General features: G+C 32.9%; 2 protein-coding genes across 2 annotated transcripts; one reads left to right on the top strand and one right to left on the bottom strand.

The window, feature by feature from the left end:
- Positions 1 to 10,640: 10,640 nt before the first annotated feature.
- On the top strand, positions 10,641 to 12,243 carry LOC145635058 (uncharacterized). Its single transcript, XM_081686352.1, has one exon. The coding sequence runs from the start codon at positions 10,825 to 10,827 to the stop codon at positions 11,971 to 11,973; it is 1,149 nt and encodes a 382-aa protein (XP_081542478.1). The 5' UTR covers positions 10,641 to 10,824; the 3' UTR covers positions 11,974 to 12,243.
- Positions 12,244 to 13,539: 1,296 nt separating this feature from the next.
- LOC145635057 (pentatricopeptide repeat-containing protein At4g18840-like) lies at positions 13,540 to 15,281 on the bottom strand. The gene has a single exon (XM_081686351.1). It carries the CDS (start codon positions 15,232 to 15,234, stop codon positions 13,630 to 13,632), a length of 1,605 nt encoding a protein of 534 aa, XP_081542477.1. The 5' UTR covers positions 15,235 to 15,281; the 3' UTR covers positions 13,540 to 13,629.
- Between the last annotated feature and the right edge of the window lie 3,030 nt (positions 15,282 to 18,311).

Here is an 18,311-nt window from a genome sequence, read left to right as displayed (position 1 = left end):
ACATCAAAAATTTAATCCTAATATCCGATGAATAATGGGATACTTTAAAATATAATTTCAAGTGTCAAAAAAAAAAAACTACGAATAGTTATTTACGGATTAGAATTTAAACTAGGTTAGGGTTTATATAAAGTCAATTTTTAATTTGTACATTTAAAAAATAAATCGCTAAATATAAATAAGAATTACATATATTTTGTAATTTTAATTTTTTTTTATTTTAATCAAAATTATGATATAGTTTCTGTTCAACGTTGTCTAATTCATAGTTCAATGTGGAAGGTCATTTATTAATGTGTTATTTAATATTATTTCAATTTCCTATGATCAATTGATAAATTTTAGTTGTAACTAGGTTAAGTCTCGTGCCATGCACGATCATAATTAAATTTTGTAACAAATAAATAATAAATAATGGTGGTAATTAAACGATAATTTATCCAAAAAAATTATTTGTAACAAAATAACTTGAATTTTAATTAGTTTATACCGATACTAAATACGTAAAGGTTATTGAATTGGATTATATAAATAAATAAATAAAGTTATAGAAACTTAGTAGCTACAAGGTTTTATATAAGAAAATTAAAATATTAGCTTAGGTTAGTACCCATATACGAACTCATACATTTGTCCTTAAATTGTTGACACACTTTGATCGACATAATATGAAAGTTTAGTTGAGTTCATTTTACTGTAGGATAATTTGTATTCAATAATCAACTTTTTAAATACATCTTTAGTTATAATCACATAAATGTTTAGAATAATTAATTAATTTTCCAATATATGTTGTGTACGAAGTATACTATAACAAACTTATTTTAAATGTTACGTACTACCTCCGCTTCTTATTACTCGCAACAAAGTACAAGAATGCGGAGGCCGAGGCAAAAGATTGAAGGGGGATTAATTAAGGGGAGGGGTAAAGTATTAGGGGAGTTAAAAGGGGGGGAAAGGGAAGTGGTCCATGTGCAGGAGAGAGAAAGTGAGGGAGGGAATCTTTTAGAGTGGGGATTAGGAGTAGTAATGTTGTGAGTTATAAAATAAATAAGGGTGAAATGGTAAATTTATAAGAAAAAACCTACCATAAAAGGAAAGAAAGTAAGTTGTTGCGAGTAATGTGAACCTTCCAAAAAAGGAATTTGTTGCGAGTAATAAGAAGCGGAGGTAGTATAATTTTAAGATTAATACAAAGTATGCAACCAAAATGATTTTTCTTTTTTAATTCATATAAATTTTATTATCAAATTATAAAAGTTGAAGAAAACGAATTGATATTGATAATATTATAATAATTTTATAAAAGAATATATTCCAATACATTATTTTTAATCTATGTTAGTATTTTTGTAACTAAAAGTTTCCAAGTATATAGAATATATGAAAAATATTTAATTGAATATAATTGGATTAAATATGTTGTAAAAAAAACTAAGAAGGAAAGGAAAAAAAAAAAGTGGGAAAATTGTTAATCAGGAAATGACAAGTGTTATTTCTGGTTTCGCCTTTAGTATAGGTTATAGCTTTCAAAAAAAAAAAAATGACATCATCAATGCATTTAGGCGGGAAAATTTTTATTGAAAAAACGACACATTGGCAATGATGATGTCAACAACTACTGTTTTAGTAATAGTTAATAGATTTTGTAATATAAAAAATATATCTTTTAACATTATGAAAATAATCTTTTTAGATTTATCTATAAAAAAACCAACTAATTTAATTTTTTTTTTTTTTTAATAAAGTGATGAACCTAAAAACGCGAAAGAAGCATTAATTTTAAGGTTTGCCCAAAACTCAAACTAAGAACAAGTTTAGCCCATTTTTTTGAGTCTTAAGATTTATACTTAACAGTTTTCCCATTTTTATCAAAAATCTCAAGCAAGTCTCAAGTTGAGTCTTGAAATTTCAAGACTCAACTTAAGACTTGAGATTGGGACCCACTTCACCCACTTCATTTTTTTTTATTATCCCTTTTTTTTTTTTTTTTTTTTTTACACTTTTCTACATATAATATGTCAAATATTTAAGTCTTAGGGCTAAAGTGATAAATTTGTGTAAGGGCCTGTTCATATTTACTGAACTAAGCTGAACTGAACTGAAGTGATTGGAGCTGAACTGAACTGATTGGAGCCGAACTGAACTGAAAAATTAAAATGCATAAAACTGAACTGAACTGATTAGAGCTGAACTGAACCGAACTGATTGGAGCTAAACTGAACTGAACTGAACTGAAAATAAGTAAATATGAACAGGCCCTAAGTCTTAGTGAGTCTTAACAAGAATTTGATGACATCATTTTTAATAGGGACCACTAAAAATGATGTCACATCCAAGTCTTAAGACTTGGGGCTAAACTTGCTCTAAGAGCAAGTTTAGCCAAGTTTAGCCCCAAGTCTTAAGACTTGGATGTGACATCATTTTTGGTGGTCCTCATTTAAAATGATGTAATCAAATTCTTATTAAGACTCACTAAGACTTACACAAATTTATCACTTTAGCCCTAAGACTTAAATATTTGACATATTATATGTAGAAAAGTGTAAAAATAAAAAAAGGGATAATAAAAATAAAAGTGAGGTGGGTGAAGTGGGTCCCAATCTCAAGTCTTAAGTTGAGTCTTGAAATTTCAAGACTCAACTCAAGACTCAACTTGAGACTTGATTGAGATTTTTGAAAAAAAATGGAAAAAGTCTCAAGTATGAATCTTAAGACTCAAAATGATGATGTCACCCCAAGTCTTAAGACTTGGGGCTAAACTTGCTGTAAGAGGGAAAAAAAAATCATGCTGTATCGGGCTCAAAACTTGCCCAAAGCCGCATAAATTTTTGCCAGACCAGACTACTTATTATTTTGTCAAGATTTTATATCATTTTTTTTAGGGAGAGATTTTATATCATTATTAAGTGAGAGTTTATTAACTCTGTCTTACTGTGTATTTTTCAAATATCTAATTTTCAAAACAAACACTTGTATAAAATTACAAATATATGACAATAAGTTAACGTAATCAAAACTTACATACAAATTTTTGTATGTGGCTGACCACATGATGCGGCAGTATTTACTTATAGGGTGTTACTTGTATTCTGGTGTTACTGGTTTTGGTCAGTGTGTTACTTGTGAGTGTTACTTGTATTCCGGGGTTACTTGTAGGGTGTTAATAGTTTTGATCATGGGTTACTTATAGGGTGTTACTTATTTAGTATGGGGGTTTGGTCAGGGGTTACTTGTAGAGGTTACTCAGAATACAAGTAACACGTACAAGTAACTCATACAAGTAAGGGCATGTTCATATTTACTGAAATGAGCTGAACTGAACTGAACTGATTGGAGCTGAACTGAACTGAACTGATTGGAACTGAAAAATTAAAATGCATAAAACTGAACTAAACTGAACTGAACTGAACTGAAAAATTAAAATGCATAAAACTGAACTGAACTGAACTAACTGATTAGAGCTGAACTGAACTGAACTGAACTGAAAATAAGTAAACATAAACGAACTGAACTGAACTGAAAATAAGTAAACATGAACAGGCCCTAAGTAACCCAAAATACAAGTAACACCTACAAGTAACCATAATAAGACCAATAACACCCTACAAGTAATTCCTGCCGTACTGAAAAACCTTTGAAACTTATATGGTCTACTTAACTCTTTTATATATATATATATATTTTTTTGAAAGCTAAAAATTATTCTCATTTGGTCTAATCTTATTTGACTTTGGCATGGTATATTGTATCATTATTGTGTGCGGCAGCTTTAATACTCGTATGAGCATATAATTTTGGCATTTGAAGGAATTCCCACCTAAAACTTTGATATCCCACTTGTAATCTAAACTCTAAAGCTTGAAATTTAGCTAAAGTTAGTACAATCTTGGATTCTCTATGGTAACAAAGGAATCCTGAAGCTAAGTGATAAAAAACACAAAGAAAAAGACAAAATATTGAAGAGCTAATAAAGCCAAAAGGCAAAAGCATAACTAACCAAAGTAACACCAGATATTGATCCTGATAATTGTCTTTCCCTGTTTCTGAATATAGTACCTATATTTTAGCCCTTTGCATTATTTGAAAATTAATGGCAAAATCCCTTAAATTTTCGAGTGGAAGGACTATTTGATCATTTTTTATCAGACACTCCCCTCTCGTTTTTTTATTGCAACACTTTCTTGAAACTGCCAGTTTTTATTTTATTTTATTTTTTTTTAATTTTATTTATTTATTTTTTTTAAAATGAAAATGCTCCCTCTATTTTTATTTTGTACATTATACCCCCTCCGTTTCATAATGTTAGTCCCATATACTATCTTGGGCGTTTAAAAAAGATCTACCCATATTGAATATATTTCATTTATAACTTGATTTTTTTTTATTAATTGGTTGTGGATTGATAACATAACTCTAAGTAAGGAAATATTTACCTTAATTTATGCAATTATGACTCGTGCTTTCCTAATAAAAAATCAAAAAAGTTAAATAAGGTAAACTAATCATGAATTTTGTTGTACTTTAGTGTTAGATTCCAAAATATATTTCTTTTCTTATTTTATGTGATTGATTCCATATGGGACTAACATTATGAAACGGAGAGGGTACTTTATTTTAAGAACTTTTACATTATACTTTGTATAATAACATTTTATTTTCTTTCTCTTCACAAAAAAAAAAAAAAAAAAAAAAAAAAAAAAAAAAACCAAAAACATTCATTTATTTTATTATAGCAAAAAAATTAATAAAAGTCTAATTGATGCATTAAAAAAATAAAAACGGAGGGAGTACTGCTTTTTCACCTTATTTTCACTTATTTCAGGATTAATTAGTTCAAATAAAATAAGTTCAGAAAAAATAAGTTCAGATAAGTTGTGATAAGAATTCAGATGTGTTCTATTCACCTGATTTTCATTGATCTGAACTTATCTGAACTTACTTGTCTTAACTTATTTGACCTTATTAAAACTTATTTTAGTTGTAATTTGTACTTGGGTAACCCTTATCAAAACTTATCAAACCTGATCTGAACTATCTTCACTTAATTGAACTTATCTGAACTTATTACGCCTGAAATAAGGAAAATAAGGTGAACTAAACATACCCAGTGTGTTCAATTCACTTGAATTTTACTGATATGAACTTATCTGATCTTATCTAAAATTATCTTAACTTATCAAAACTTATTTGAACTTAACTGAACTTATTATAACTTATTATACCTGAAATAAGGGGAAATAAGGTGAACAGAATATATCCAGTGTGTTTTATACACTTGATTTTTACTAATATGAACTTTTGATCTTAAACTATCTGATTTTATCTGAACTTATTAGCCCTTATTAGTTTTTATTTTAGTTATAAGATGTATGTATATATGTCCATTACAGATTATCATATAAAGCACAAAGCACAGTCAAATTATGTTGGTTTGTGCATGAGTTTAGATATTTTATGATAGATAAAAGAATATTGGCGTATTTATTTTGATAGACTACGGGCCTGTTCATATTTACTTATTTTCAGTTCAGTTCAGTTCAGTTAAGCTCCAATCAGTTTAGTTCAGTTCAGTTCAGCTCTTAATTTCCCTCTCTCATAAAATATTCATTTCAGCTTAGTTCAGTTCAGTTCAGCTCCAATCAGTTCAGTTCAGTAAATATGAACAGGCCCTACGTATGTTTAAGAAAAGTTCATTATAGTTATATATTTTTCTTTTGAGTACTAAAAGGATATATATATTTATGTTAATATAATTCAAAAGTACTACAAGTAAATTGATTAAAAATGATTACCATTGCATTAAAAGTAGCTATGACAATGCTAGGGATTAGCCCTTCGTGTGGAACAAAAAAAAAAAAAAAAAAAAAAAAAAAAGTTGTTTGGAAAACGATTGGGGGAAATAAATAAATAAATAAATAAAATTATTGAAATATAGTAAGGAAAAAAAATTTACATATATTAGATTAGATTTCCTAGAATATAGCTAACATAAAGGAAAAAAAAGGATTAGAGGGAAAATCTTACACCAAGAATCGACCTGTGTTATTCCTAATGTTTATTTTAGTACTTCCTCCCATATATAATCAATCACATAAAATAAGAAAAGAATAACATTTGGAATTTAACATTAAAGTACAAAAACTGTTCATAATTAGTTTTGCCTTATTTAAATTTTTTGATTTTTTTGGAAAGTATTAACCATAATTGCATAATTCATGGGTGATGGGTGGGATTTCCTTACTTAGGCCCTGTTATATTCACCTTAAAAAAATAATATTAAGTAATAATAATTTTAGTTCAGTAAAAATAAGTTCAGCTCAATAAAATTAATTTCAGTTCAGTAAAAATAAGTTCAGTTTAGTAAAATTCAGTTTTCTTAAAGAAGAATTATAATAAAAAAAAATCAGTAAAAATAATTTCAGTTCAGCAAAAATAATTTCAGTTCAGTAAAATTAATTTCAGTTCAGTAAAAAATAATTTAAGTTCAGCAAAAATAATTTCAGTTCAGTAAAAATAATTTCAGTTCAGCAAAATTAAGGTGAAGAGAACAGGGCCTTAGAGTCATGTCATCAATCAACAATCAATAAATTTAACTAATTAGAATTTAAACTAAGTTTAAAATGGAATATATATGGGGGTTGTTAAATATCGCCCTCAAATATCTAACTAACGCCTGCAAAATAAAATAAAATTACGTATTTATCCTTATAATAATGATTATAAAAAATAATTAATTTTACCTCAATTTCACACTTTTACTATACACAAATTTTTTTACCATTCTCTCTAGTCGTCAACGGCCACCAACGCTCATCGAACAACCACCCAAACCACCGTGAGTTTCAAAATCAAACAAATTTTTAAAATTTTGCAAAATCAATTTCGTTAGATCTTATGGACAACGACGAAATACAAGAAACACAACCTTAGACGCTTGTAGAAGGCTCGTCAAACCGTATGAAATCGGTACGTTGCGATAAATTTTTTAAAAAGATTCAAAACCCAGGAAACGCCTAGTTTTTTAGAATACCCTAGGTTGAAACGCCTAGTTTTTTAGAATACCCTAGGCTGAAACGCCTAGTTTTTTCGAAACATCCTGGGTATTCTAAAAAACTAGGCGTTTCAGCCTAGGGTATTCTAAAAAACTAGGCGTTTCACCTCAAACGCCTAGTTTTTGTGAACAACCGTGTGGTTGTATGAAAAATCTGGGCGTTTGAGCCTAGGACGTACGAAAAATCTAGGTGTTTGCCGCAAATTCAAAAAAAAAAAAAAAAAAAAAAAAACATTTTCTCCGTCGGCGACCGACTTTCCTTTGTCCTTACTTGTCATTACGGCGGCTGTGTAGATCATAAAACCGGAGGTAAGGAGTTGGTGGTTAAAAGAGGAGGAGGTGGTGGTGGTGGGTATAGTAGTATGAAGAGGGGGTAAATTGAGGGGGTAATTTTTTTGATAAAAAAAGGGTAAATTTGTAATTTTAATTTATTTTGCGAGCGTTAGTTAGAGATTCGAGGGCGACATTTAGCTTTCCACATATATATTCAATAATAGGAGTATATCTTTTTGAAACACCTAAGGAAAAAAATTATTTATATAAATTACTACAACTTCGTATTTGTTTATAGATGTCGTATACATTTAACTACTTGTATCTAACTTTATTATCAAATTATCTAACTTTATTATCAAATTATAACAGATGAGATACGTTAATGTAGAGTACAGAAGATTTCAAGAAGATGTACATTTTAAAGATTAACGTTTTAAAAAATATCTGATTTATTTAAAGTTGTCATTATTGCGTTTTTTTTTTTTTTTTTTTTTTTTTTTTTTTTTTTTTTTTGAGTTGTTTAGGCTACATATTCTCTTTTAATATAATTCTTGCTTATCAATTATCTTATCTAATCTATTAACTATTACTAAAACATAAATATGATGACTTCATCCGCTCTCTCAAATGTATATGTGTCACTTTCTCATGAAAAATTTTCCCGCCAAATGCACTTATGATGTCATATATATTTTGTTTTGTTTGTTTGTCTTTTTTTTTTTTTTAATCATTTTCATTTCAATCTTTTGACTGTGTCAATAAATAAATTTAATTTTTGGTCGGAATAAATAAATTGATATCTAAATTGGCCTTTATTTTTTATATTTTGTTACTCTTGTAATTTATGATGATAGCTGCATACCTTTTATTATTTAGCTTATAAGTATATATGAGAAAATAAAAGAAGTGAAAAAAGAAAAAAATTTGTGGAATTTTTTTTTTTTGGACGCAACACGTGTATTTTTGAAATAATCAAAATTACTTTAGTATATACTATCGATTATCAATTGTAATCAGTACATTATAACACGATTAATAATTTGTTATCTAAATTTTGCAAAGAAAAAAAAAGTTATGACAGTATTCTTATTAAGAATAAAAAGTTAGATTTTCAAAATAGCTTCTTCAATTTTTTGAGTTTAGGATTCCCCAAGTAGCAAATTTATATTTCTCTTTCAAAATAGAAATCAAATAATATGGAACATTAGAGCATCTTCAACGGCAAGTTACAATACATTGTAGCTTGTTTTGCCCGTCAGATTTTAAAACTACAAAGGTTTAAGCTATAAAGTTCCACATCGGTTGGCTACAATACTTTTGTAGCTTGACTCATCAAATATTTGTTATTTTTTTTTTATATGTTTAATATTTTAGTCTACAAATAATATGTTTACATTTTAGTCCACAAAAATAATACCAACAAAAAAAAAAAAAAAAAAAAAAAAAAAATACACAATTTATGACTAAGAAAAATTAAAATGTTTGTTTAAAAAAAAAATTAAAATTAAAATGTTTAAAAGAATCATGATAAAGATAGACCCCTAAAAAAACTGAAATACATCATACATAAAATTGTATTAGCTTAAATGAGCTGCTCATCCAAACAGGGCTGCCAAGTGCCAATGTTGTTCTAATGGTTAATTTTCTATTTTTGTACTTTTTAAATTGGAAATTTTGCCAATTACTACCGCAAGTTAATACTACTTTGTAAATTACTGCCGCAAATTAAAAAAGTTGTGAATTACTACCGCAAAAAATTTTAAGATGTTGCGATTACTACCAAACCCCCATTAAATTCAACTATGACGTTATTATATCACTTTAACCCATGGTTAAAGCTATTAACCATGGTCAAACATGGGTTAAAGTCCTTAACCATGACGTTATTATATCCCTAACCCATTTTTTTTTTTTGGGAGGGGGCTGATTAAAGCCCTTAACCATGGTCAAACACGGGTTAAAGGGATATAATGACGTCATAGTTGGGTTTAATGGGATTTTGGTAGTAACCGCAACATCTTAAAATTTTTTGCGGTAGTAATTCACAACTTTTTTAATTTGTGGTAGTAATTTACAAAGTGGTATTAACTTGCGGTAGTAATTGACAAATTATCCTTTTAAATTTGTAAATAAGCCCTTTTAATAAAACATTGGAGATGCTCTTACTCCATATCATATAACTCATGTTTTAAGTTTTCTGCTAAATAACCTCCCCTATTGCATCCCTTCTTAACGCCTAGTAATTTATAAAACCGATTAACATAATTAATTTGATCGATGACATTATAATGCATTATTTAAATTTGAGCGACTGAAATCTTGAATCAATTTCTCACTTGCCCAATTCAATCACCGTATGAATCATCTTCTCAAACTCATTAAACCATGGCTCTATTTTACATATTTTATGCTCTTTAACTAACCATGTCATCCTAAATTTATGCCAAGAATGATTGAGTCAAAGGACATCACCCTAAAGCCACTATGTTTAATAAAGTTTTACCCATTGGATTAATCCTTTTTTTTTTTTTTTTTTTTTTTTTTTTGTGACACACCTTGATTAATCTAGTGTAAACCTTTAAATCAATCAATGTAATACTTCCTTCGTTTCTTTCTAAATGCTACACTTTTTTTATTTTAGAAATTTTTAATTAGTTGTAACACTTTTTATTTTTTACATTTCTTTCTCTCTATCTCTTTCATGGGTCCTTTTTATTTTTCTTTCTATCTTTCACCTCTTAAAAAATGAGTTATACGGGGGGTATAATTGTCTTTTCAAGTACTAGTAGAGAGGTACATAAGTCTTTTTATGTACTACTTGAGGGGTACATGTGTAATTTTCCCACCAAACAGTAAAAGCAAATTGCAAACATTAATTGAACAGCTCGACACAAGTATTGAATAAATGACCATGTTTTCTCAATATATTTACAAAAATGACATCAAATTAACAAAAATTTGTTTATCTGGCAAATAAACTTGTATTTGCCCTTAAAAATTGTATAGGGGACCGTGAAAATAAAAGTGTAGCAACTAAAAAACGGAGGAAGTAATTTATAATTGTATGGAGTACATATTTTTGAGCCTAACATTTTATTTCTCTCTTACAAAAATTAACCTCATTTTTTTTGTTAAAAAGCTTTTCATTTTTAATTTTTTTTTTTCCCCCATTATATAGAGTTATCGTTATAGAGGAGGTAAAGACTTGTGTGCCAAATGAGGGCACGCATAGTGAGTCTTCCATCTTCCACTTTACATGGAGAACAAGTGGGCCCATCTTTTATACAAAAGTGGAAAAGGTGGGGGAAATGCTCACAAGAAATAAGGCGGGTCTTTCTTTTAAACCCAAACTCACATCCACTATCAGTAAAACTTAAAGCAACCGTTCTCAACTGCTCTTTCCTCCTTTTCATTACTCCTATTTTCCCATCATTTCCCCTCTTTCCACCTTCACATTCACAGGAAATTAAGGTAAAACACTAAAAACTTTGTAAATGATGAACTGGGGAAGGAAGAAACCTTCTTCAGCTTCGTCGTCGTCTTCTTCCTCTCAGTCTCATTTGACATCCCATGTCTTTCCTCTTTCATGGCTTTCGAAATTCAAGCGAAGCGATCACCCGGGTTCTAAGATGCATAAAGCTAACCAAAAAGAGAAGCAGCAGCAGCAAAGTTTACAAAGGGTGAGGAATTCCTCAAGAGCAACACCAAAGCATCCTAGTTATTGCTTGGATAGTAGGTTCTATACTCAGGATAATGATGGCTTTTGGAGGCTTTCGATTAATGAGGGGAGTAAGGAAGGCGGAAACGAGTTTGTGGCTCCGCAGAATTATTTTGGCAACTGTAAATCAAATGTTAAAGAAGGTACAGCAAAGAAGAGGAGCCAGAAGACTAAAGTTGTGAAGGCTGAGAATTTGCCGGAAAAGGGTGATGTAAGTAAGGAAGCTGAGAAGAATGAAAGTCTGCAAAGGACATATCGGAGGATTATGGAAGTAACAGAGGAATTACATAGGGAATTGGATGAAGTAAATGGGTATCGAAAGTCTGTCGAAAAGGAATTGTCAGAGTTTGAGCTTTTACCTGTAATGCAGATGGTGGGAAGGGCTGATGAAAGGCTACTTAGCAATGATTCGGATAAAAACCCGAGTGCAGCTCTCAGGGACTTCGGCTGCTATCATCATGAAACAACTGATGGAAATGATCAGAGATCAGAGTGGCAAAAACTGAAAGATGCCAAAATAAAAGAGGTGCTGATGAAAGGTGAGAAACAGAGGAAGTCTTTTCATGTAGGAAGGGGAAGCAATAAGATCAGAGTTAGCTCTCCCAAGACACCTTCCAAGATGGAATCTTGCAAGATAAAAGCACTGGAAGACATGAAAAAAGCCAAAACAAAAAAGAAGATAAAGGAATTGCAACTGGATAATAGAGCAGCAGAATTAGGAAGTTTTGCTGTAGTCAAAACTTCGCGCAATCCACAACAGGATTTCAGAGATTCAATGCTTGAGATGATTATGGAGAAAAGAATCAGAAGGGCAGAGGAACTTGAAGAGTTGTTGGCTTGTTATCTTACTTTGAACGCCGATGAGTACCATGATCTCATCATTAAGGTCTTTCGACAAGTATGGCGTGAGCTGGAAGAAGCCTAGTCTAACCAAAGATTACCAAAGAAACATTAGTTCAATGTTTAACTGTTTTTTGTTTCTAAAAGAAAAGGCAGCTACTCTTAATCCTAACTGTATGTAAATAGTTTTCTGTATCTATGCTTTAACCTTTAATTGTAGTCAGGATGTTTCCTCAGACTAACTTGAAGATGAAAATTGCGTAGATTTCTGAAGCATATGAACTCGTATGATCTATGTGTTTTATATTATACCATGTAATCTACTAGAAAGATCATATACAATAGCCCCATTATCATCAATACATCACCAGATTACCTTATCAGCAACAAGATGGATTCTCTGGGAAAAATTATGATCCAATAGAGCAGAGCACCTGCATCAATAATTCAGCATTTCTTCTGCTGTTTTACAGGGAATCTAGATTTTTCTTTGGTGTGGTTACAAGTTTATGACTAGCGTTTCAGAATAATTTCCTGTCAGACTGATTTGGTAATGACATCAGAACATTTTAACGCGGCACCTCATTTAGAAAGCTTACTCTTTAGCCATACATTCTTTAACATCCAATTACAGCAATAGGTTCAGATACTACTAAATAAGTAGAATTCTCAGTCCAGAAATTTTCTTTTTTGATAATAATTGAAGAGCTTATGTAAAGTCCCAAGGGGTTCTCTATCAGTCTATTGTGAATGACATGATCTTCCATTGACATCAATGCATTCAATTCAAGCATGTAAAGCTTCTTAGGTTGAATCTTATTAATTAATTTTTGTGTTCTGAAATTTGCCTGAAACGGAGCAAAGCTTACCTTTAGTTTACTTTCCTTAGCTTGTAATGCTTTTTTTTATAAAAAAATAAAAAATAAAAAATAAAAAAAAATTATTATTATTGTTGGTCGAGTTAATGTTTTTGAATTGCACTAGCTTGCTCCATGGCAATCTTGCAGATTAATTTTATGGATTCTCAGCTATCTTGTACTCTTGGTATTTTAATAAGCAAGTTATTTTGGCTGGAAGTATACATTTTAATTCTTAGTCAATACAAGTACTAATTTGTTTGGTATTTCTATGACTCTATCAGGTTTGGCATATTCATAAAATGAGACAAGAAACAATAAGGACTTGAACCCCGTCCCTGCACCTCCTCTCTCCTAAGACTTGAGCTACTTTCTAGGTTGCAGTGTTGGACAGTTATATTTGCTTGTAAAGCTAAGCCTATGCAATAAGTTCTATACACGTTTTTACTAAAGTCGGCTAAGATGCAGGGTTTTCAGTCTTCAGTTCCCATCTTCAGATAACACATAAGCTAGCAAACTGAGATTTGAGGAAAACTAAACTGATCCCACATCATATTATTCCCAGTCAGGCTAATATATACTTTCCTAACATCATCTATTATAGATTTTTGGGATGGGGAAAGAACTGGAGAGGTCTGCGTAAGGGCTGTATGAACTTGCCTGCAAACTGCTTTATGCATCTATAGAAGAAATGGTGGCCCATTATATAACTAGTCAATTGTTCCAGATTGCTAACAATGAGATTTTTCAGGTGGTTTGTCAGTTGTTTTCTACTAGGCAATCTATCAGATACGTAGCAGCATATTTTAGTATGATAGAAGGCATTGCATTGACACACAACCTACAGATTTACCTGCAACAGCAAAACAAGACATCAAGTCTGATTAGGAAACAAAACCTTCGCCCGCTAAAAACTCATGAACAACCCCATCGATTTCAATCATGCTACAGCCAGCCTCCTTAGTTACTCCTTTGGACTTCATATTCCTTCTCACCTCTGCAACTCTTTCCCATTTTCCTTCAGATGCATAGACATTCGACAGTTGAACATAACCAGAATTGTCTTGGGGATCCAGCTTTAAGAGCTTCTCAGCAACATCCCGTGCTAGTTCCATATTACCATAATTTATACAGGAAGACAAAAGAGACTGCCATAAAACAGGGGAATCATGTCCAAGAGTCCTCCCTTTCAGGATTTCCTTCGCCTCCTCTAGTAATCCAACTCGACTAAGTAGATCAATCACGCAACCACAATGCTCAATCGTTGGCTCAATTTCAAACTCATGTATCATCGTGTTAAAAATCTCAAGACCTTCAATCAATAAACCTGCATGACTGCAAGCAGATAACACATTTACAAAGGTAATCTCATTTGGCTTACACTCATCCTCTAGCATCTTACGAAAAATCCCAACTGCCTCCTCACCAAATCCATTGATGCTTAAACCTCCAACCATTGAATTCCATGTGCTGACATCTTTCTTCAACGTATCACCAAAAACTTTCAAAGCCTTTGCAATCTCCCCACACTTTGAGTACATATCCACAAGCGCAGTAGCTAGAAAACCTTCGATACAAATTCCATTCTTATCAATGTACAAATAAACCCACTCCCCCTGACTCAAAGCTCCAAGATTCGCGCAAGCAGATAAAACATTCACAAGAGTATAACTATCCGGCTTGATTTTCTCGCGTAACATAGCCTGAAACAGGACCAACACTTCACTGAAATCACCCACATCAGCATACCCTGAAATGACAGCATTCCAAGAAACAACATCCTTAACAGGAATCTCATCAAACACCCTCCTCGCTTCCTCAATGAATCCCATCTTCGCGAACCCTGACACCATAAAATTCCAAGACTCCACATTCCTCTCTTCCATCTCATCAAAAACAAGACGAGCAGAATCCATCATACCCTTCTCAACAAACGCACTCAACAACGCATTCCACGAAATAACATCTCTCTGAGGCATTTTATCGAGCACTTTACGTGCATCTTCAAAACACCCACAAATCGCATACATGCTAATCAAAGTATTCTGAACATACAAATTCTCTCTCATTTCCTCACATTTTTCAACAAGACCATGAACTTGTTGACCCTCATTCAACCCACTAAAAGCTGAACATGCCTTAATAACAAAAGGGTAAGTATATTTATCAGGGTCAGTTGAACTAGCTAACATTTGGGAGAAAATAGTAAGTGCATTTTGTGGGGTTGAGCTATTGGCATAAGCTCTGATCATGGAGTTCCAAGTAAATGAGTTGGGATTGTTGAGGTCAGAGAATATAGAGTGTGCATATGTTATGGTTTGATGGGTTGGGTTAGCGTAGGCGAAAGCGATAAGGCGGCTAGCCGGGTAAGGGTCGTTGATGAGGCCAGTTTTGAGGAGTTGAGCATGAGCTTGTTGAAGCTCAGTGAGTGTATTTGCCTTTTCTGTGAAGGATATAATGGTTGGGATATGAGATGGGGATATTGCCATTTGTGTGTAGTTTGTTTATGGTTTTACAATGTTACCTATTGCCTATTGGGATGTTTGGGAATATTGGGATAATGAGATTGATGGTCTTTTCTTTTCAAATGGGATTAGAATTTTACAATTATACTTTCTCGAAAAAATTACTCATGCATGTAATGATAGTTTTGGGTCATGCTAGGTCGTGATGCATATGTGCAGCTCAGCAGCTATGTGTCTTGGCGATCTAAGATTGAGCATTTTTGATGTGTTATGTAATGACATTCCAAAATTTACAAAAGTGCAACTCAAGCACGGCCGAAACTCATGTGTCTTGATGTTGGGGGGGGGGGGGCTGGCTGGGGCCCGAATCCCATAGCCCAATCTTGTGTCCCAAATTTATTGAACTCTCTTATATAACATAACTAGGTTAGATCCCGTGTCATGCACGGTAATTTAAAAAAAAAAAAAATGTCTAAGTTATTACTGTGTAAAATGAATTTATAATGAAAGAGTCTATTATTAGCAAAATAGATATTTTTAAATACTCATACATGATACATGTATATTTATATATTTCACTTACATATTTTTTCTTATTAATCAAATGAATATCTTTAAAATATTGTATAACCCGTAAATAGATTTCTTGTTTACACACTATTATTTATTCTCTCTTACGCAATATATATATATATATATATATATATATATATATATATATATATATATATATATATATATATATATATATATATATATACAATAATTAACTGACTTAAAATATTTTTTTCATATATTTCCCGGCAAGTTTTTCATACATACACAATTTTTTTTTTTTTTTTGAGAGAAAGCTAGAAGTTCCATTAATCAAGATTTAGACAAATTGTCCATGAGTACATAAGGTGCAATATCGGGAGGACAGTGATTCTCCCAAACTTGCTCAAAACCAAACGGAACTAACCTAGCTAAATGATGAGCAACGGCATTCCCATCTCTGCGAACATGTAACCAAGAAACAAAATCAAAATGCTTACAAGAAAATATAATGTCATCCAAGACAGTGTCCAAATCCGAGAGAAAAATGACAGCCTTTGAGAGCCGATTAGTGACAATTTGGCAATCCGATTCCACCACCAAATTCCTTATTCCGTACCGTCGAGCTAATTTAAGACCAAACATTCTGCTCTGCCTTCTGCCACCTTAGGGGACCAGCTGCTCCTGGCTCTGCGAACACCCGCGAACAAAACTTCACCATTTTCATTTCTTGCCACTGCGCCTAAGCCAACCCACCCTTCTTCGCGCAAACTTGCATCACGGTTGACTTTGATAAAGCCAGCAGGGGAGGACTCCAAGTTTTCGGGCTGCTTCTTCTTCTTACCCCGACTCCACCATAAATCTTCGTGATATACTTGAGGCAATCATCTATAATTTTTTGCACACGGTCTTTAATTATCAAGTGAGGCACCTCCTTATTATTGAAAATTTTATCGTTACGCCTACTCCATATAAGCCACAACAATGCAGCACCTCTCAAGCATTTTTTTGAGTCAATTTTCTGCCAACGCACGAGCATCACTTTGAAGTCTTCATTCGGATCAGGAGGAACAAGCATGTCACAGTCCAATTCCCTCCACAAATCCTTTACAGCGTAGCAAGAGAAAAAGGCGTGGTTCATTGATTCGCACATCGAAGGGCACCACGGGCACGAGTTTTGTTCTGCCATATGTCTGAAGTGAAGGAGCTCTCTCGTGGGAAGGGATTTGGTGCACGCTCTCCAGAGAAACTGCTTTATTTTGGGGATGGTTTCGAGACCCCAAATCAGACCCCAAGCCTCATGAAAATCATCCAGATTGCAGGACTTACCAAGGAGATAAGCCGTTCTGACAGAGTATACCCCATCATTAGAGAAAGCCCAGGTTAGCTAATCTGGTTTCCCTTGGAGGCTAATGGGAATGCGCATGATGCACTCCCTATCCCGTTCTTCAAAATTGGCTGTAAGAACTTCATAGTTCCAGTTTTCATTCTCCTCATCGATGAGATCACTCACAAGAGAAAGGTTGCCAACTCTAGGAGATGCAATAAATTTCCCATGTTCATCTGCCACCCAGGGAGCCGAGTAGACGTCAATTGACTTTCCATTACCCACCCTCCATATAAGTCCCTCTTTTACAAGCGCTTTTGCACTCCATATGCTTCGCCATGCATAGCTACCATTCAAACCAAGAGAAGCCTCCAAGAAATCACAATTGGGGTAATATTTACCTTCATGACACGGCTTAGGAGCGAGTTCGGGGCTGATATGAGGCGCCATGCTTGTTTGCTGAGTAATGCATCGTTGAACACCGCCATATCCCGGAAACCAAGGCCTCCAAGACACTTTGGTGTGCATAATCGGTCCCAACTAAGCCAATGAACTTTGCGTCGATTTTCAGTGTGACCCCACCAAAATTTTGCAACCATAGACTTGATTTCATCGATTACACTTATAGGAATTTTGTATACTCCCATAAGGTAAGTGGGGATGGCTTGTATGACCGATTTTACAAGGACTTCTTTGGCGGCACGTGACATCAATTTTTCCTTCCACCCATTTAGCTTCTTCCAAATCCTGTCCTTCAAGGCGGCAAAAATCATTCTCTTCGATCTCCCCAAAATGGTAGGAATTCCTAGGTACTTCTCATGCTCAGACACTAGTCTCATTCCAAGAAATTGTCTCAACTCTTCTTGTTTCGACTCACGAACACCTTTGCTAAAAGAGACCTCCGACTTCTCGTAGTTAATTTTCTGTCCGGAAGCTGCTTCATATACGTTGAGAATATCAACTATCTGTGAGCATTCCACTCGGTTCGCCCTAGCAAAGAGCAGACTATCATCTGCAAAGAAAAGGTGTGAGATCTTCGGCCCAATTCTTCTTGATAAGGGCCGAAAAAGCATCCGCAATAATTATAAAGAGATAAGGAGAGAGCGGATCACCCTGTCGAAGACCACGGGAAGGAATAACCTTACCACACACATTCCTGTTAATAATAAATGAGTAAGACACAAAATTAATACAGCTCATCACGACCCGAACCCATTCCTCTGCAAACCCCATTTTCAGA

The sequence above is a fragment of the Chenopodium album genome, chromosome 6 (assembly GCF_948465745.1).
Source record: "Chenopodium album chromosome 6, dcCheAlbu1.1, whole genome shotgun sequence".
NCBI lineage: Eukaryota > Viridiplantae > Streptophyta > Magnoliopsida > Caryophyllales > Amaranthaceae > Chenopodium > Chenopodium album.
Note: the sequence above shows the minus strand (reverse complement) of the source record. Positions and strands in the feature narration are given on the sequence as shown.

Excerpts from the sequence above, each read along its gene's own strand:
- LOC145635058 (XM_081686352.1), top strand. The coding sequence starts at position 10,825 with ATGATGAACTGGGGAAGGAAGAAACCTTCTTCAGCTTCGTCGTCGTCT.
- LOC145635057 (XM_081686351.1), bottom strand. The coding sequence starts at position 15,234 with ATGGCAATATCCCCATCTCATATCCCAACCATTATATCCTTCACAGAA.